Source organism: Erigeron canadensis, chromosome 9 (assembly GCF_010389155.1).
Source record: "Erigeron canadensis isolate Cc75 chromosome 9, C_canadensis_v1, whole genome shotgun sequence".
NCBI classification, from domain to species: domain Eukaryota; kingdom Viridiplantae; phylum Streptophyta; class Magnoliopsida; order Asterales; family Asteraceae; genus Erigeron; species Erigeron canadensis.
In genome coordinates, this window is record NC_057769.1 from 3,297,955 (window position 1) to 3,319,512 (window position 21,558).

Sequence of the window (21,558 nt, forward strand, 5' to 3'; positions counted from 1 at the left end):
ACAATTCCTGCATGATACAGTTGTATAATGCGCAATAAATTTTGTACATTTGTTGTAGATGACTAAAATTTGTTGTATAAATATCACTCCCCATACATTTAAGGTAAAATTTTTAAGTATATTTTAAAAGAATGTACTTTTGTATTTGAATACTATAAAATAGTAATGCATAATGCTATACCATCATATAATATATTCTTATTTCATTTGCATATACATTGAAACTTTGACATGTGTACATAATTACTTTTCTTAATTCATATTATTCTTCCATTATAATATGTTTTTCACAAAGTAACAGTGATGATGGAGACGACAATATGGTGATGGCAATGGTAACTGGTAATAGCGTTAGCGATTGGTATAGTGACGGCGACAATGAACAATGTAACCAATTGAAGTAAAGGTAAGTAATTTTAAGGGTAATGTAAGTAAAAATATCATAAAAATATTAGATGAAAATATTACCATAATATATTAATATTTCACATATATAGTGATATAGATAGATAAGATGATTTATATATAAGCGTAGATATATAGTGTATAAATATAAATCTTTATCTCTCATAAAAAAAAACGAGGAGCGTAAGCCCACCAGGCTAAAAAAAGTCAAACCCGACCAGGAAGTATTAGCGGCGACGTCGCCGCTAATACTGCAGGCCCCCATGTCTGTAATGGTAAATCTGGCAGAGAAAAAAGCGACCCCCCTGTCAGTGTCAGAGTATTAACGGCGACGTCGCCGCAAATGCTTGGTCGGGTTGACTTTTCTCCTGGTGGTGTTATCCTGTGCCTAAAAAAATTCCTTTTATTTATTAACCGAAAGTCATCAATTAAAAATCAATAAGTTATATTTTGACTTTTTGTAAATTTATAATTCTTACTGTAGTTTCTATATCAAGTTTTACAAAAGTCATCGCAAGTTGTACCCGAGAAAGTCTACAAGGTTTCATTAGGGATCAAATATCATCCACACTTTTGTTTTTTTTAACGGCTAAGATGAAATATTATTATAAAAATATCGACTAGCAAGATGCTAAAGGGTTGAATACCATCTCTATGAATTCAGTATCAATTAAGGTTTTGGGTGTAAATATATTGAATACATGACTAAAAATATATAAAATAATATACTCCTACTACAACTATGCTAAAATTCAAATTCAAAATGATATAATTCCTCAGCAAGGTGGAGTGACCCCACTCGCTCAATGTAGCTTCGTTTGCGTTTCAAAATGTAATCTTTTTTTTCAATTTCGATATCAACTCCATTGACATTCATGAGTTGTATTAGTTTGTATTTTGTAATCACTTGTTTCCTACAAATATTATATGCCAATTTGTGGTTTGTTTTTGTCAACTTCTAGTGAAAGAGGCCAGTCAAAGTTTTTGTTTTTGTAAGATGTTTACAATTAATAAAATGACATCTGTTTTGTCACCATAACAAGTTATGCGAAAATCCATACAGTGATCACATCAATAAAAATGCTCGTCATTTTTGATACTTAAGTAAAGAAATTTTTGAAGTGTAGTATACGGGATAGCATTTCATTTATAAGTACCAATCACTCTTCTACTTTATTCTAGAAGATGAAATATATCAATGAGTTGACGAAAATATGTTGCTTAACACATTAGTGATTGGTCCAATACAATCTATTTAGTCTGAACCGGTGGCCATTTAAAACTTCGGCTACTAACTTTAGCTCAAGTGCTCAACTTGCTAGTTTTTTAAAGAAAAAGTTTGTTTGTTTGTTTGTTTTTTTAAATTACAAATGTAAATATAATAGTATAAACCACCAACTAATTATTAAACCAGAACATGATATGATGGCAATATATTAAATTAAATCAAACTAAAAAGGTAAAAACACTCTAAATCTAAAGATGGGTCATAAAGACCCATAAGTTTAACGACTTTTGAAAGCCCATATATATAACAAAGCAATCTGCGGTAGGAGCCCAAGTTTTCGTAACAAAGGAATCATAATAATTAATATCTATATCGATATAATATATGGATGTATGAGAATGAAATATGAAAAAAATGTAGGAACAAATTTATATAAAGATATAACATTTTATCCCTATAGTTTTGGCGTATTCATTTTGATAGATGAATTTAGCATATGTGTCCATAGACATTTATCTCGTCACTTTTTTAATTTTACTTTTGCATCTGTATACTTGTCATTTGTAATTTACTTAAGAATGAATTTCATATTTATCCTCACTAAACCATGTAAATATCAAATATATCCATCTCACATTAAAAATATCAAATTTACCCAACATTAATTTTAAAATATCAAATATCCCCAAACCATTAATTTAATAACATTTATACATAAAAAAAAATCAATGATAACTATTTTTTAATCATATAATGACTACAATACCCTACTTGAAACAACGATAATGCATCTCCAACATTCTTTTACATATATCAAAGAATTTTAAAATGCGTAACTATTGAAATGCCAAATACGAGTATTTAACAAAAAGACTTCTTGATAAGTTGTTCCATGTGATTAATAAAACACTTCTTGTTCTTGTAAGCCTGATCATGAAATCTACATGGCTGCATCCAAACTTTTATAAACTAAATATGCATTATAAAATACTAAATTAACTATCTTGTACGTTCTTAGCAGATTATGTTTTTGACAAAACACAGTAGGTCACTAACTACGTAATGGGTAATTTCAAACCTTATGAATCATTTAAAGTCTAAACATTGAGAAAAATAACAAAAAAAAGAAATATTTAACAAAACAATAATGGAGAGCGTTATCATAACAATTTTAAAAGGATATTATTGTCATTCTATGATTAAAAAATAATTATTATTGATTTTTTTTTTTATGTATAAATATTATTAAATTAGTGATTTGGGTATATTTGATATTTTAATATTTAGGTTGGATAAATTTGATATTTTTAATATGAGATGAGTATATTTGATATTTGTATGGTTTAATGAGGGCAAATATGAAATTCACTCTTTACTTAAATATGTTGATGACTTTTGTTAAACTTTTACATAAACTTGTGACATTGTTTTACGCTAAGATTATAATTAGTCAATGAATGTTAGGTGAAATATATTCTAATCTTTACATTCTCTGTTATATAGAAGTATCTACTACATTTATATGAAAAAGTTAAACTTGGTTTTAGGTTTTCTGTAATCATACTTAACAAATACACTCGTTTATTGAAAATACAAAGTGGTTGGCAAATGACCTAGGATTAGTAAACCATTTGCAGCACCAGCTAGCCATGGAATATTTGATAACATTATAGCCATATCATCAGCTTAACTCATAGCAGCTTTCATTTTGTATTGACAGCGGCTATGAAATTCGAATAGAGAAGTCGTGGATCTCGGATTCAAAATCATTTTAGTACTCGAGTTAGTTTATGCAGCAATATGAATGCTTCAAGTGGGTTGGGTAAATGAGACGAGTTGGGTAAATGAGTCGGGTCGGGCCACTACTAATACACCATCAAACAAAATGTGTATTCTTGTTATAAAACATCAAACATATATTCAAGATTACTCTTGAAGTTCCAATAGGATACTTCTTTTCTCCTAACAGATATACATTGACCAATAAACTAAACAAACCATAAAGAATAAAACAGGCTATATGGTAGATTTGGGAATACTGTAAGCCAGGAAACAAACAATGGCTAATTGGGGAGATACGAGTATATTTTAACTAGACCATTCAGTTAAATGAAATCATTAAAATACTTGAAAACCTGAATTCTGTAAATAATTTTAAGACGTAAGATGACAGACTACATCGATATAAGTTTCTACACGTAATTCTATCACTAAATGCACCTAATAAGAAAACTACAAAAATTGTAATACAAGTAGAAATTAGCTTGGGTAGTTAGAGTTGATTAGGATTCGTTTAATTTACCGAGTCAGAGATTGCTTGGACACACTTTAGTGATTAGCTAGTGCTACATAGTTAGGTTTTTACTATGAAATTACCATAGATGAGCAAAATCAGTGTGCTGCATCAAATGGCGCGGCTGCAGCCATCCATACAAGGATTAAATGTCAAAAAAACAGGTGCAGCATAGCCTTGACCGTTATGATTAGCCCTCTAAAACGTTCCAACACCTAAAACAGGCCACCACAAGATGACAACAGCTACAGTGCACCAAAAACACCCAAAATAAGTTTTGCGATATGAAATGCGGATATCAGAACTATTTTAGACCAAAACACATCTACGCAAGGCTGCAACAAATATGTCCCATTTATATATTGAGAGATCATAGATTGCACAAAATTATTACAGAGTTAACAATGACCAATATGTACCTCACTCTAAATTAATCAAAAAATTATTACAGAGTTTGTGCAAGTTTTACTATGTGGGCATGCTATGATTACATGACAATATAGATTAGTACATGCATAAAAAATCTAAACAGTACACATGATATGTATTCCTAGTGATAACAGCCTGAGTTCTTTCAATCTATCTTTCAAGAGATTTTTTGAAAGTTAAATTATTAACAATAATGTTTACAAGACATGATCAATAAGTTTAGCGAAATCTGATTTACTTTCAAAAATGTAAATTATCACCAGAAATCTCCACAAGAACATACTCCATTTTCGAAATGATGAAACCTTCTATTATCCCTTGCAACAATTAGTCTTCCAACCAGCTTAGAAATAATCTTCAATGCATTATGGCAATCAATACAAACACGAAGATTTTTTATTATGCGTATTGGTGCACGAGGTGGGCTTGTCAATAGTGCCTGAGATAAAGCAAGTCTTTCGCTATGTGATAGAAGAGCTTCCTCCTTGCTTTCTTGGTCTATATCATGAAGTACACTTTTGACTTGAGGAACATACCCAGCCTCTTTCATGGGTTCTTTTAAGCATCTAAGTTGATCATATAACTACACGTGGTCAGGATGAGACGTATCTCCAGCTCTAAACTCGTGAACTTTAGTTTTAATATCAATAGAGTTGAAGCCCAACAACTTCTTCTTTTCCTTCTCTTTTGCAATATCTGAAGGCTTAATCGGTATAAGACCAGCCTTCGCTTGTTCATCCAAACGAGAAGGCTCCAAAGCCTCTATAATCTCAGCACACCAGTCTCCAAATTCTATATCTCCGTGAATCCAACAATTAAGCATCATGGTTTCCCAAATTTCCACAGTTGGCTCCATAGGCATTTTTTCAATAAACTCCATCGCTTCATTCAAATACCCCACACTCCCTAACATATCCACTACACTCTTATAATGATCCATAGACGGAACAATATCATAACACTTCCTCATCGACTCAAAATGCAGCAACCCTTCTTTCATATCTCCCAACACACCACACGCACTAAACACGCCAAAAAACATCTCCTTCTCCGACTTTAACCCTAATTTTTTAAACTCTGTAAACATATCTATCGCATCTTCACCGCAACCATTTTTAGCAAACCACGTTATCATGGTATCCCACGACGTCAAATTTCCTTGAGTCATATTACTAAACCACTTATATGCATCTTCCATAGATCCACACTTGGCATACATCTCCAAGATTACGTTACAAACACGAACATCAAGAACATCTGATACCGACGTTCTTGTGATATGTTCATGGACATACTTAGCTTCTTCAAGTGCCTTAGCTTCACCACATTCATGCATCAAAAACATATATCGAGGTATATCAACCGACACATTGTGTTGTTCAAGTAAACCCAAAGTCTCGACTGCTTCTTTCAGTTTTCGGTCTTTGCAGAAATTATCAAAAGTTGATAAGTGATCATTAGGGCTTTGGAAATCAAGGGGTTTAAAGATAATAGATGAACAATAACTACGTGAACCATAATTAATACGACTAATTACCTTATATGCATAAGTGAAGGATTTAACTGTATGTGATATCTTTGATCTTGCTTGAAGATACATGATTATTTGCTCTGCGCATGTAAGGTGTGTGTCCTTACAATAATAAATATAGGTTAGGGTTTAAGCTAAACACTTTAGGACCAGGCTAGAAATGGCCAGGCAACCCGTATAATTAAAGGGCCGGGTTTTTAAAACATATGTTTGAGATGTAAATCTTTCTTTCATTATAATAAAAGGAATCCCTAACTTAGACATTTTTAAAAACTAAAACCAGATTAAAAAAGTCTAAAATATGTCTAATTGTCTAAATATACAGATGGGTCATAAAGTTGACTGGGCCATAAGTCAAATGACTTTTGAAAGCCCAAACATATAAATAAAGGATCCTGCAGTAGCAGTAAGAGCCCAAATTTACATAACCAGTAGGCAGTACTCAGTAGCAATGAAATATTAATAACAAGAGGACCATTTTGGTTAGCTTAACTGATAGCACCTTTTAATTCGATCTTGACGGCAGCTATGAAATTCAAATAGACCAGTGGTGGATCTAGAAATTAAACTTGTAATTGAAGTTAGTTTATGCAGCAACATGAATGCTTCATTTTTTTGTACTTTTTTTTTAAACGGCTAATGTCATTAATAAACTAGTGAGAAACTAGATTAATACAACCACTAATACAATCCGAATCAAAACAACGCACCAACAATACAATCAAATATCAAAGATACACCAATCTCTCCACGCTATGGTATTAAAAGAAGAGCGATCTTGATCCAAAGATACGAGAGAGATTTTATGGCTTCAATTATTTTCCCAATAGCCACTGGTTTGTCCAAAAAAAGTCTTTTCATTATTTGCCTTCCACAGACAGCAACATGTTGGTGAACCCTATACTTTGAATCACTTTCCTTCTTCCAGTTGTTATTGGCAGATCGTTATGCTTTTCAACGATGTCTTTGACCGAGAAAAGAACTAACTGGGGTATCTTTCAACAGCTTCACATCATGCTCCAAACAGTTGTAACAATGTGACATCCAGTGAGCAAGTATAGAGCAGATTCCTCATGTTCTCCGCATAATCTACATTCCATTGATCCATGCCTGATGTTCTGTTTTGCTGATCCATCCATTGTAGCAATTCTCCCCTTTTCAGCTTGCCAAATAAATATATTAACTTTTTTCGGTACCAAGTTGTTCCACACCGTTGCATACCCACCTATCTCATTTTTGGCCTGTTGCAAAACTGATTTCATAGAGGAAATCGAGAACATACCATTTTTTGTCTTTCACCCACGTCCATTTGTCATCAGATTAGTGGTGTTTACATCACGAAGCATACGACAACATTCTTCAAGCTCCGTTAGCTGTGTGACGGTCTCCGGCGGTCTATTCCATCTCAGTTTTTTGTACTTAAGTTAGAAACTTGTGCTCAGGTTGATCTCGATGACCCACATACTGGGATCTCGATTATCACTACAGAACTTGTGATATGAGTAGACATTTGCTTGGGCAGTTCATTTACCGAGTCAGAGATTGCTAGGACACACTTTAGCGATTAGTGCTGCTACATAGTTGGTCTTTTACTTCTTTTTTAATTACCAGAGGGTGTGTCCTACTGCCGATATACACAAATGTAACCCTTTACTATAAAATATTAAAATCAGTAGCATAGCCATAGATGAGAAAGATCGATTTGCTGCAACAAATGGTTGCAGCCATCCACACAAGGAAAGTTTGCCAAAAAAAACAGCTGCAGCATAGCCTTGACTGGCAGTATTAGCCCTCTAGAACATTCCAACACACTAAGACATAGCTCTATAAAACACACCCAAAATAAACTTGCCATATGAAATGCAGATATCAGAACTATTTTGGACAACTTGCTTATCATAATTGTTTCAACAGGTTTTTTTTTTATTTTTTTATTTTTCAGTTAAAAAGGCCAGTACTTTGTAATGTAGATTACTATATGTTTAATTTGTAATTTATTAATTTAATTTTGTTTAATTTAGGTGGTATTCAGATAAGTTTTTAAAGGGTCATTGGGATAAAGAAGATTGTGTTTCTGAGTGGGAAAAGTGTAAAGATTGTTTATCAGTAAGTGTTCTTATTTTTTCTAGTTTTTTTTCATTTAATTAATTTTTATAGTTATTATAAGCATTGAAAAGGGTACACAAAAGTTAATGTTGTTATGAATTTTCTGTTTGTAATTTTTTCTTTAAATAAACTTTTGGGAATTTTTTAGTGTAATGTATTGTATGTTTGGACTCATAGGCTAAATGTGAAATTGGTTATGCAAGAAGCTGTGAAATTTATAGCTATATGAGTTTAGGTGCATCGGTATAGCCATAATGTAGGGGATAGATCAAAGGACCAGGCAATACACCATAAGATATGAGTATATTAGTAATATGGTAATAGCCATTCTGTAGGACTTGATTAACTAGCTTTGGTGAAGTGTGAAAGTTAATGTATAATACGAGTATATGTTTCTTTACATGTTACAAAAACATAACGCGCATAATGATCACTAAGACATATTCTTGTGCTAAATGGTCGTTGTGGCCAGCCCATTCTATAAAATCGTTATGAAAGTATCAGTTAAAAGTAAAGCTGTTACATCAACACATATAGTACCTATTATCTAACACCTAACATTTATTGGCCTCTGCTTTAGAACATCCGTTTTGTGACAGTCATGTCGTCGGTGCATTTATATGAGTAACAAATGATATCTTGGTCAATAATAAGAGTTTATTAACAATCAAACTCTGAACACTGTCCATGCTTTTACAAGTTTGCTTTTGATTAGAGTTCATTTTTAATAAATGGAAGCAACACATTCTCAGATGTCAATATATACATTTGATGCTATATCGCACGCGAACAATTATTTTATGTGATTGTCGTATTTGCTCGATCAGTTATGTGCTCACATTTATCTCAGATGTAACGTGGCTAAAATTTGGTCAAATCAAAAATTTATAACCCATCTTAGAATTTTAGTGCTATATAAAATTATAAACGCTTACAACCCTAACCAAAGACGGATTAGTTATTGCTGAAACCTCTACCATATAACCCTCACCCCGAATCTGGAAACAGTACTATTTTTTGTTTTCTTTCTTTATTTGCTTCAGGTTTCAACCTACACAGCTGGATAGGATGCCCATGGGACTGATTTACTCAAACATCCTTCAGTGACAATTGGGGGTGAGTTATATGGTTTAAGAAATGGTGACTGAGTTTTGTCAACTTCCTTTGATCTATACATGCAATTTTGTAGCTATAATTTCTTACCAAATATCTTATCCATGTATTATATATCATGCTATATATTTTTTACACAATTCACTAATATTTGTCTCTCCGTGGCTCTTCAAACTCCAACGAGTCTGCTCACTGTTCTTTATATGATATCTTTGTTATCCAATGCAGAACCTGAGGGAGAAAACGATTATGCTAGTTTTCAGGGGTTGCTTGTACTTGGTCGTATTACTGGGTCCAATGCTGATGAGGCTCGCGGGTCCTGCAAGAAATGCAGTCGTGTGGGTCATCTGACGTTCCAGTGTAGAAACTCATATGAGAGCTCATATGAGAGTGATGAAAAGAAGAGCGAGAGTTCCGACTCTGATTAGGATTCAGAGATCTATCGGGCCATTACTCAGAAATACGGGAAGAGGTTGAGTAGTAAATCAAAGTTTTTGAGAAAGAAGAAAGATGATGATCCTGATGAAGATGAGATGGATTACGAGAAGAGAAAAAGCGGTAGGCAAAGAAGAGATGTGTTAAAAAGGAGTACAACTGATGGTGCCGACGGAAAAAGAGGTAGAAAGAGGAGGAAAAAAGAAACTGAACCTTAACAGGAAATTGCTTCAGAATGACCGCGCAATCACGAGACATGGCAAATCGGGTGGGTTGGGTAATGGTCAAAGCCAATAATTACTGGTTTGGTCGAATTGGAGTCAGTTTTGATCAACTGGAATCACTTTTGTCCGAATATTTTGTTCCTTTTATAGATATATACTTAATAAAACTTATCTTGGAAATTTTATAATTAAGCTAATGCTTTTGAACCAACTGATTGTTCGAATCAATTATAAACGGCAGAACATAAACGGCAGACAACTTTTTATCTATTTATATTGTTCGAATCAATTAAGGTATTGTAGATGATTTCTTCTATTTGATATGGCTCTCAAGTAAACAACTTGAGTTTTTCAATCTATCTTTCAAGATATTTATTCAAAAAGGTAAATTATCACAAAAATTTTTAAGGGACATGCTCAATAAGTTTAGCAAAAGAATATATACTATCACCAGAGATCTCCACAAGAACATACACCATCTTCGAAATGATGAAACCTTTTATTAGCCCTTACAACAATTAGTCTTCCAGCCAACTTAGAAACAATCTTCAATGCATCATGGCAATCAATACAAATGCGGAGATTTTTTATTATGCGTATTGGTGCACGAGGTGGGCTTGTCAATAGTTCCCGAGATAAAGCAAGTAGTTCACTATGTGGTGGAAGACCCCCCTCCTTGCTTTTTTGGTCGATATCATGAAGTACACATTTAAGGTGGGGAACATACCCGACCTCTTTCATAGGTCCTTTTAAGCATCTAAGTTGATTAAATAACTTCACATGATCAGGATGAGATGTATCTCTAGCTCTAAACTCATGAAGTTTAGTCGGTATAAGACCTGCCTTCAACTGTTCATCCAAACGAGAAGGTTCTAAAGCCTTTATGATCTCAGCACAACGGTCTCCAAATTCTATATCTCCATGAACCCAACAATTATGCATCATGGTTTCCCAAATTTCCACACTCGGCTCCATAGGCATTTTCTCAATAAACTCCAACGCTTCATTCAAATACCCCGCACTCCCTAACATATCCACTACACTCTTATAATGATCCATAGACGGAACAATATCATAACACTTCCTCATCGACTCAAAATGCAGCAACCCTTCTTTCATATCTCCCAACACACCACACGCACTAAACACGCCAAAAAACATCTCCTTCTCCGGCTTTAACCCTAATTTTTTAAACTCTGTAAACATATCTATCGCATCTTCACCACAACCATTTTTAGCAAACCATGTTATCATGGTATTCCATGATGTCGAATTTCGTTGAGTCATATTATTGAACCACTTATATGCATCTTCCATCGACCCACACTTGGCATACATCTCCAAGATTACGTTACAAACACGAACATCAAGAACATCTACTACCGACGTTCTTGTGATATGTTCATGGACATACTTAGCTTCTTCAAGTGCCTTAGCTTCACCACATTCATGCATCAAAAACATATATCTAGGTATATCAACCGACACGTTGTGTTGTTCAAGTAAACCCAAAGTCTTTACTGCTTCTTTAAGTTTTCGGTCTTTGCAGAAATGATCAAAGGTTAATAAGTGATCATTAGGGTTTTGGAAATCAAGGGGTGGTTTAAAGGAACAATAAGCACGTGAAACAGAATTAATACGAGTACTACTAAATACCTTATTTGCATAAGTGAAGGATTTTAAGGTTTGTGATATCTTTGATCTTGCTTGAAGATGCATGATTATTTGCTTAGAGCACGTATGGCGTGTGATCTTAAAAAAGGAAATAGGTTAGGGTTTAAGCTAATTACATTAGGGCCAATCTAGATATAGGTAGCCCATTTAATTAAACGGGCCGGGTTGAGATATATTTTTCCAAACCTGTATAACACATTATTGAAACTTATATATGAAACATAAAAATAAATGCCTAATTGTTGTTAAATTCAGCCTAGTAGTTTTTTTCCAAAAATAAACTTTATATTTTACCTAAATGTTATATTCAACTTATATATGCTCTAAGTTTTGATTATTGTTCTGGTTACCGAATTTAGTATTTAGGCTCTTTGTTTTTTAATTGTCTGTTTCGATTCTGCTTCAAGTCGTTTACGGATCTAAAACTTCAGACCATTGCAAGCATAAGTTCAACGAAGTTGACTCATTAGTTTAGAATATCTCTAAAACATAATGTTTGAGCTAGACTCGAACAATCAAGCATGCAAGATCAACTCGCATTGATCTTATGATGGTTTTAGCAAGAAAATTCTAGTGACGTTACGGTTAACAATATGTTTTTTATTTATTTGTTGGGTCAAGTTCTCGAGCGAAAGAGGTCTTAACGTGAAAAATGTAGGAAGAATCATAGAATTTCACGTGCTCTGGCCCAAAAGGAATTTATGGTGGTTGACAGCTTGTTGATATATGACCTTGATGCACATCAGATTTACTTTTCGATCCAATTGACAATTTAACTGACATACTATTTCATACACTTGATGTAATGAACAATATAAGTGCATCAAGGTCTCAGATTGATTAATGATAAAACTTTCTTCATAAGAGATAAAATCATCCATCCAAATTATAGTGAGATCAACGTAATTATGGAAACTAGAGAGATTTGTAAGGTTAATATAAAGATTTATGAAGAGATGATGCGTTAACGGATCTTAGCCTTCTGAATCGTTCTGATTGCTAGCTAGCCTCCAAGTAGAAGAAATTTTAAACGCGTCAAGTGCATCAAATAGTAAGTCGAGCGTATCAAAGCATAAAAGATAGTTTTATGAAGGTTTATAGTGGATCAATCAATGTTATGCCCCTTTTCCTGCAACGATGAGCAGGGACTATGAAAGCATCAAAGTGTTCTCAAGATTTACTATCTTGGTCTAGTTATCAAACATGTTCAAAGGTTACATTTTTATTTTCTCAAAATCATAGGTCCAAAATAATCAATTTTCATTGGGCCTATAGGCTATAGCCCAAACCCATAACACTTTTAAGTTTTAACTCATAGCATATTAGCATACGGAATTGCAATTTGCCGGCACACACCATCATTCCGTTATCAAATCTGTCTCGTATATTCGTATTGTTACTAAATTTCGGCTCCCGCTTTATTTTTCCTTCTTTTTAACTACTTCTTTATATGAATAACATCATGTTCATACATATAAACATTATGTAGATACTAGTCATATGTCTGTGTGGTGCGACGATGGTGGCGGTGACGGATGGTGACAACGTCACAACGGCGGTGGTGGCCGTGACAAGTGGTAGAAGCGGCGGTCGAGGCGGTGTGATTATTAATGTAAACGTAATTTATGTAAAAAAGGATATTGTAGTTATTTAAAAGTTAAGGGTGGATGTTGTAAAATAAGTTTGTTAAGGGAGTTATAGGTATTTCAAATGGAGATATTTAAAATAGTAAATAAAAGCGAGGAAAATTTTAAGATTATCAACTACTTAGTTGAGGGAACAAAATATAGATATAGATATGGAATACGTTATTAGTTAGAAGTAAAAACAAATTGGAAAAATGAAATATAAGGTTGTCCGACACCTAAGCTTAGGTGTGAAACCCCCTTCATACTAATTTTTTTAGTATTTTTTGTTTTATGAATAAATATTTAGGCCCCATGAATTTTATAGATTAAAAAACTAATATGTGAGTATTTCACACCTAAGCTTAAGTTTCCGACAGCCTTATATTAATATCCAAAAACAAATTACGTTGAAAATCTAAATGCAGATCTTGAAGCCTTAAATCCAAAGGATTTTTCTTTGGCTGCATTCCATTAGTTAATTGAGATTTATATTACATTAAACTTGTGGAAAGTAAAGTGACTCCTAATGTCGTCTTCCACGGGTTTTGGGTCCCAATACCGTCTTCGATGGTGTATAGGGGAGGTTGATATGTAGACAGCCTTACCCCTACCAAAGGTAAAGAGGCTGCTTCCAGGTTCTACCATAGGTAGAAAAGGACCTCCAGCCTTGCTGGGCATGAGGATCGAACCCATGACCTCTGTCTCCAGAGGCATGAGTTCCAACCACTGATCCAACCCAGTTGGTCATTAAACTTGTGGATTAATTAATAATGATGATCCATAAAAAAAGTTGTAGAAAATCAATAAATCTTGCCCGGCCTCCAAGAGTTCAAGGTTAAAAAAGTATAGTTTGATGATCGTGAATTAAACGGGGGATTTTTTCTTTTTTTTTTTTTCTCGAAAAGAAATTAGTATTTGATTAATTAAGGTATTCTCATAATCATTTTCAAACTATTTTATTGGTTATTTTAAAAAGTTAACCTAATGAAATTTGAATTTGAGATTTTTATAAGAACAACAATATGTCTAATCCAAGATTATTGGTGGTTAATGGAAATTACCAAGTTGTTTTTCTCTTAATAAATGTCAATAGTAGGAGTCCATTTCAAGTTAACACTATAAACATTTGAAATCCATTTCCATAGCTTTCAATCTTCCAATTAGTAGTGGGGCCAATTTCATAATATCGATAAATCATATCACAATCTCGTCTACTCATCAATCGACAATTTCAAACCCCTGCTATGGCGGAATCGATCATTCCTAGGACCTAGGAAACAAAACTATACTTTTCTTAATACAAGTTTGTTTCACACAAACACTATATATATATATATATATATATATATATATATTTATATATATAGGAATAGGAAAATGTATACTCGTTTGATTCAAATATTTTTATATAACTTTTAATGAAATGATATATCCACCAAAGATAATCTTTTTAAAATTTTTAAAACATGACAAACGTAAGGATTAGGATTTCTTAAGGTTGATCCAACTACTTTATAAAGTTATATCAACTTTAGTCATTAGATTAAATCCAATGGTCAAGATTACAATATGATATTTAAATTTTGACCATTGGATCCTATAAAGTTGAATCAACTTTAGGGAATCTTAATCTTAAATGTAATTTGCTTCATAATCTTATTCTTTGATTCTATTAACTATCATGATGACATAATTAAAGTTTTTTTTTTAAAAAAAAATTAATCATGTTTTTTTAAAACTTTTATGATCAACTTACAAATACTTTTAGGTTGGTAGTGTTTTATTTTTTATCCCATAGAAGGGTATCAAACCATCTAGATTTTCCTAACACGACCCGATGGGCTATCTTCTATGGATATCGGGATTGCAGGTGGCGAAGAAATATAAGAACTACTCGTATTTGGAAGTTAGCACAAATGCTATAGTCTTTAGAAGAAAAAAAAATTCGATCAACTACTAGTCTTTTTTATTTTCAGTTGTATTTGTATTGTTTTTTGTTTTTAAAAAAAAAAGATTAATTGATTGTCCAAATAGAAAGATAGATTAATCTGACCATTATATATATGGCATATTAACACAAACAATATAATATATGATATAAATTTGTAGCTTTTGGTTTATCGCCGATTGAAACGTTCTTTAATCTATTTCTATTTACGGTTAAAAAAAAGTTATCAAGCCATCAAATAAAAAAGTTATTTAGTATGCAGATCGATGCATGCCATAAACACTCTTTGTCTCTTTCAATATGCGTCAAAGGTTTACCTCGTATTAGAAGTCATTTTCAGTCTCATGTCAAATTAATCGTCAATAATGGTAATAAACTAATTAATAATGCCTTCTAAAAGATTCGATAACATTGATACGAAGATGATTTTGACTATCATCGTTTGCGCCAAAGGGATCAAGCAAACAAAAATGTCTTCTTGCTTTAAAATTCCACACGTACGTCAATATATATCGACTTTTTGGAAAACATTGTAGCTTCCAATACGTATACCTTAAACATGTCGATGAGATTACTAGAGATAAGAACAATAGCGTCTCCTTCTATAAGGCCTTGATTAATTAACTAAGTTATCTTATTTGATATCCTATGATATTTGCAAACATTTACCATACGGATAATACAGATGACATCATTCCTTATGATATCAAAAGCATTTGTGTTTGCCTATGCAGTAATTAGAGGCGGTTCTACATGGTTCGTACATATAGGTTAGCTAGGTTGATAACTTTCTTAATGAGCATTAGTAAAACCGGCGTCTAGACAAATATTCCGTCTATTCCAATAGGAGTTTCCTATTTTGAATTTTTTTAGTCTTGGTTTATATAGTTTGACTTTAAATATACTTTATTGTGTTATACGAAATTTGGTGAAAATTATATCAATGAACACACTTCTAAAACATAATTAATTTATATAACTTTCATCAGTTATATATCTTATCTAAAAGAAAAATGGTAATCTAACACTGACAAAATTATTTATAGTTAAAGTTAATGTTAGATTTGAAAATTCAAATAATGACACTATCCGCCGCAGGGTAATCCACCGCCTCTCAGGTCCCATGATTGATTTAACCATAGAGGCCAACGATAGATAATAACTTTCCCCGAACACAACCTTCAATTTTCATCGTACCGATGGGTGGAACGAAGTGAATTATTATCTCATTAGCTTGTTTCTCACGCTTTAACCTAAACAATATGTCAATATAGTTAATTAAACAATTTACCATACAAATTGATAGCTTTTAGCTTTTTATAACCAAATTAAATTGATGTTTGAGCCGATATTTCAAAATGATTGAAAAAGAATAATTTGAAAATGGGTGATAAAAAGGAGGAAGCTTTATCGAAAGCAATGTGGGAGTTCTCTATTGCCATTCTTTAAACTTTAAAGCATAACATGGGTAGTAGAATCCCATTGACCTTTTATTTGATTGGTGCTCTAGTATATCCACACCCTCCCACTCCATATAGGCAAAGATGTCAATCTTCACCTGTTTCGATCGCTTGTACAGTTGTAGAATGTACATTATGATATTTAAACTCGTAACTTGTTAATGTAAAATGTCTTTGATCAGAGATCAACCTACCAAATTGTATTGCTATTGTATACATGTATCTATGTATTAGTGTTGATTAGATTGGAAGTTATTCTAGTTATTTGGTGGTAGCATTTATGAAAGTCACGGAATAACGCTCTCTACAATGACAATCATGAAAGTAGTATGAAAATATTCAACTCGATTATATCGTGATCTCATCTATGAATTACCTATCGAGACAGGAAAGGTCAGATATCTTGGGACGCTTGGAATGCATACCCTTTTCTTCTCTTTGAGCTCGTCTTTTTACCTTGAAACTTGTATGGAGTCACATAAAAAACAACACGAAGTGAAAACCAATGGCTCGGCCTTCGTGTTGTTGCGAGCACGCCATAGGCATCAACGGGTCGCAAAAGATATACCTTTTATCAATGCTAACAACTAATTTGTCATTCTAAATATCTTTTTTTTTTTTAAATAACATACTATTCTAATTTTAATACACTTTTATTTTAAAATAAAAAGAGAAAGTAAATTGAAGGTGAAAGTAGAAGTTGCATACCATTTTCAAACTAGAAACCTTCAACTCTTGCAACAAATCCATTGTTTGAAATTTTTGTTTACAAAGTGATTCTTGAGAAATAAACAATGACGACTTAAACTTCCTAATCTATCAAAGGCATGAGAATCTCGTAGAAGTAGACCGCTCTCTCCCCATTCATGGTTCTAATTTTAAAGAATAACTTGGACCATTATAAATCATGTGGCTATAATTGCTCTTCGTTATCAAAAGAAATCGGTCTAAGTGAATAATGGAAGTCATGTAACTAGTCACCGTAAGTAATTGATCTCTAATTTTGTGAACTAGTAAATTTTGGGCCTTTGCGTTGCGTTTCTTCAATTGTATTATTGAAACGGTTACATTATTTTAGTATACTTGCATTATTATATACTAAACCCTTAACCGTTTAAAAAAATTAATTATGTCATACATATGTTTGTTTAAGGTGTGCAAGAAATCAAGAAGTAACTTATATTAAAAACCCAAACGGGTTCAATGTGGCCAAATCTTCAATATATTAGTTGAGAATTCAAGCAAGATGCGATTTCACGAAATCCAAATAGCGTTGGCCATGTAAAGGTTGAATGGCCCAATTAAAAGGAAAAAAAATATGAAAAAAGCCAAGAATAACTCGTAATAGAAAACCTAGATCAGATGCGGTGTGACAAAATTTGAATGGTTGTACGGAGTGTGACGTGGACGAATCCTGACTCGCTAAATACTATCTAACAACATCTTCGATTTATTACTTGATAATTCAAGTGGATTGCGATATAGCAAAATTGAAGTAGCGTTACAGGTTTTGGCCACAAAAAGATTAGATGACTTAAAAGGAAATAGTGTAAACAAAATCAAGAAATAACCCATAATGAAAAATTCAAATGGAAAGCGCTACAATCCAAATAATGGTACGCTTATGGCGTGGATAAATAGTAACTCGCCACACGGGCGAGTTACTATTCACATCCTTCTCTTTTAATATAAAACATAACATAATGAGCCATCTATAAATCAACGTGTTACGTACTCTTTGTTACTCCCTCCGTCCCATCAAATGTATCCACTTTTAAGTTTTCAAAGTCAATCTTTTGCAACTTTAACCTTGAATATTTTTGTTTGTAATATATAATACCCGATGAAAGTTATACCAATGTAAACATATGTAAAACTCAATTAATTCATATAATTTTCATCAAGTAAAGGTCAAAGTTGTAAAAAAAATGACTTTGAAAATTTAAAAGTGGACACATTTAGTGGGACGGATAGAGTATTAATTAGTCGTTAACTAGCATCGTATCCGTATAATACGGTGGTGATCATGCCGACAACGAGTGATGATGGGACGACTTTTACCAATTCGTTAATTGAAAACTTATAGTAAAACCATAATATCCGTCTTTGAAACTTGTTCGAAATGTTCGCTTGATGACGTATGAACATAATGTGATCTCTTTAGTTAAAAAACTTAAATTAATACTGTATATAATTATATGTGAGTGATGAGTTGCCCTCTTAAACTTTGGATGTTATTTCTTTTAAAATTGTTATTAGGGGTCATTTGACCTTTATTACATTTATATATCCCACTAACATTTTAGACATGTTGATAAATCAATTGCTTATAAGGGAATGTCAACACGCGATCGAAAGGCAACTCCATGCCTTAACAAGCTTAGCAAAAACTAGATAATAATTTGACCAAGTGTACTTCCCATTATAGCTCCATGGGAGCACCAACTTTATATGTTATATGTCTCGAGTTCGAAACATGGGAAAAATATTTTCAAGGAATTTCACAAGAAGGTCCTCCAATGAAGCAGGTTTGAGTTTTGCAGAAGGGGCAAAGTTTTATACCAATTAAATATCGTGCCTTCGGGTGGTTTAGTTGAGAGTTTCTCCTCTTACTAGGTATTAAGGGTGAGGGGATCTATAACACAGACTCGGTTAAGACAACGTAAGCTAGATCCCCTGTTACGAACAAATGATTCACACCTTAAAAAAAAATAATTTAACCAAGTATTTTCCTTACTTGTTTATTTTGATCAATCTAATCAAATAAACATATTTATGTAATTTTTTGGATAATGATTAATAGGCTTAAATGAGGTGCCTAGAAGATCTGCAAACCTCGCTGAGAATCTAAAGGCCTTTTCTTTATCGTTGTGAATCGTTGAGTTATAGTGAAGGATTCCGCACCTCAAGATAACAGTGTAAAGAAATTAACGATCTGTTTTAAGGGGACTTCCATTTTTTCTCATTCATTTTTTTAAATTAACTTAGTTCAAAAAATAATAATAACAATAACAATAATACGTAAAAATTAGTTTTTTTTTTACTTCGAATCAGTGAGCTATATATATAAGCGTACGGTACATAATTCGTCTTTATGGACATTAACAAAGGTAGTTGGTAAGACTGATATGTTATAGGGGATAATATGTCATCGAGATGATCGATGATGGATTCATCTATTAACGAGCTCATATTATAAAAATAAGGGGTTTGCTAAATACAACCATTAAAGTACAAATTTTTTTATGCACGTTAAGTACAATCCTTAGGGCTGTATTTAACATTTCCCTAAAAATAAAAACTAAAAAGGTTAATGTTTTATATTTAGAATAATATTAAAGATCACTAAGAAGATAAATAGCTATTTCAAGTATTTGGTCAATATGACAATATGTATATATATTTTTTATATATATACCTTTGTGTAGAGGTAAGACTGTCTACAGCTTACCTTGTCTACAGCTTACCTTCCTATATCCACGCAGAAATTAGGTCCCCTTTAGTTCCTGTTGTGTTGTATATATATTGTTTATCTTTATGACAGGACATAAGTTTTTTAACCAAGAAATGAAAGTGGCACAAGGAATAAATTTATCAACTCGACGAAAACCATACGCAAAACCAATCAAGTCCATACACGTGTACGGTGAACATTTCTCCAGTGCACTATAAATAGCACCTAAATGATCACAAATAAAATCATCCAATCTTCCGTTAATTAAATTCAAACAAAAACATTCGTATTTTCTCATCAAGTTAATTAACCTTCGAAACATGTCTTGCTCAAGTGGAAAGTGCAACTGTGGCTCAAGCTGCTCATGCGGCAGCAGCTGCAACTGCAACTCGTAAATAACTTTACATATATATACTTTCATTACTTTTATTATGTATTTTATTACATAAAAAAAATTGATCTCCTAAGCGATTTTTATTTTTTTTTCAGATGCAGCGTTGAGAAATCATCCACCACCATGATGATCATCGACGGTGTTGCACCCAAGATGACGTAAGTGTTTACACATAATTTTATCCATTAAGCTTCTTTCGTACATATTATTTAAATTAATATATTTTTCATGTACACACGTTAAAAAAATAATAATAATAATAATAAATCCGATAAATAAGTGATTATGACTTGTATGGTTACGTGCAATATTATGACTTTGAGGTCTACGATTAAAAATTAACTTTTTAATATTAATTTATATTATTAAATTCAAAAGAGTAGTGAAAGGTACTTGATCAAACATCGATTAATGATATGAATTTGTGATTATTGTATATGTAGCTTCGCCGAAGGATCAGAGACCAGCTTTGTTGCCGAGAGTGGAAACACTTGCAAGTGCGGAGGAAACTGCAAGTGCGACCCATGCAACTGCTAAATCCGAGGCCGGACCATGACCCGAACAAGGACTTGTGTTTTTATGTTTGTGTTTTCATGTAATAAATAAAAAAGGAACCTACGTTGTTGTGTCATCTGGATTTGTAATGTAATGGTTTCCAAGGCTGCTTTATGTTTATGTAAAAGTGGATGCTATTAAAATTTAACTTGTTTGGGTATATTTTGTATATATGTGAGAAATGATTGTTGTCTTATATATTCTAAAAAAGTAATTAGTTTATATTGTATCTTCATTTGGGGCAAAATAAGATATGACTATTAAAAAGAGAAAGTTATAAAACTGAGTTCTTGATAAAGAGATTTCAGTTCTATGAAAGGTCTTAAGTTTAAATCATCTATTTTAAAAAGTTTCTTTCCTAAAGTTAGATTAAAAAAATAATTACTTAATTATTTTGTTAAAAACCAAGTTAATTATTATATCATAAAAACAAAAGCAATTTAGATTCATTCATAATCTCATGACATCATCATAGTTTATATATATGCCTCCTTTTATAAAATGCAATGTTTGACTTTAGATAATTTGTAAATTATAGCTAGTGGATAAGATTTATATTAATTTACAATGAAGAATATACGTATGCATAAGTTCAATCACAACAATTTTTCTAAGAGATAAAATCGTAACATATTGATCGAGCTTAAAAGTTGAATAAATCTAATAAAATTAGTAATTAAG

General features: G+C 32.5%; 2 protein-coding genes and 1 pseudogene across 2 annotated transcripts; 1 reads left to right on the plus strand and 2 right to left on the minus strand.

Moving 5' to 3' along the window:
* Window positions 1-4,611: 4,611 nt before the first annotated feature.
* LOC122581528 lies at window positions 4,612-5,955 on the minus strand (annotated as a pseudogene).
* A 4,233-nt stretch (window positions 5,956-10,188) lies between these two features.
* LOC122581533 (pentatricopeptide repeat-containing protein At4g32450, mitochondrial-like) lies at window positions 10,189-11,483 on the minus strand. Its single transcript, XM_043753762.1, has one exon. It carries the CDS (start codon window positions 11,481-11,483, stop codon window positions 10,212-10,214), a length of 1,272 nt encoding a protein of 423 aa, XP_043609697.1. The 3' UTR covers window positions 10,189-10,211.
* An 8,681-nt stretch (window positions 11,484-20,164) lies between these two features.
* LOC122581455 (metallothionein-like protein 1) lies at window positions 20,165-21,037 on the plus strand. Its single transcript, XM_043753688.1, has 3 exons — window positions 20,165-20,319; window positions 20,418-20,480; window positions 20,766-21,037. The coding sequence occupies exons 1-3, from the start codon at window positions 20,249-20,251 to the stop codon at window positions 20,857-20,859; spliced, it is 228 nt and encodes a 75-aa protein (XP_043609623.1). The 5' UTR covers window positions 20,165-20,248; the 3' UTR covers window positions 20,860-21,037.
* Window positions 21,038-21,558: the final 521 nt, after the last annotated feature.

Bases quoted from the DNA above. Each gene is read 5' to 3' on its own strand.
- LOC122581533 (XM_043753762.1), bottom strand. From the start codon at position 11,483: ATGCATCTTCAAGCAAGATCAAAGATATCACAAACCTTAAAATCCTTC.
- LOC122581455 (XM_043753688.1), top strand. From the start codon at position 20,249: ATGTCTTGCTCAAGTGGAAAGTGCAACTGTGGCTCAAGCTGCTCATGC. The intron at 20,320-20,417 runs GTAAATAACTTT...TTTTTTTTTCAG, and splicing joins AGCAGCTGCAACTGCAACTC to ATGCAGCGTTGAGAAATCAT. The intron at 20,481-20,765 runs GTAAGTGTTTAC...TTGTATATGTAG, and splicing joins GGTGTTGCACCCAAGATGAC to CTTCGCCGAAGGATCAGAGA.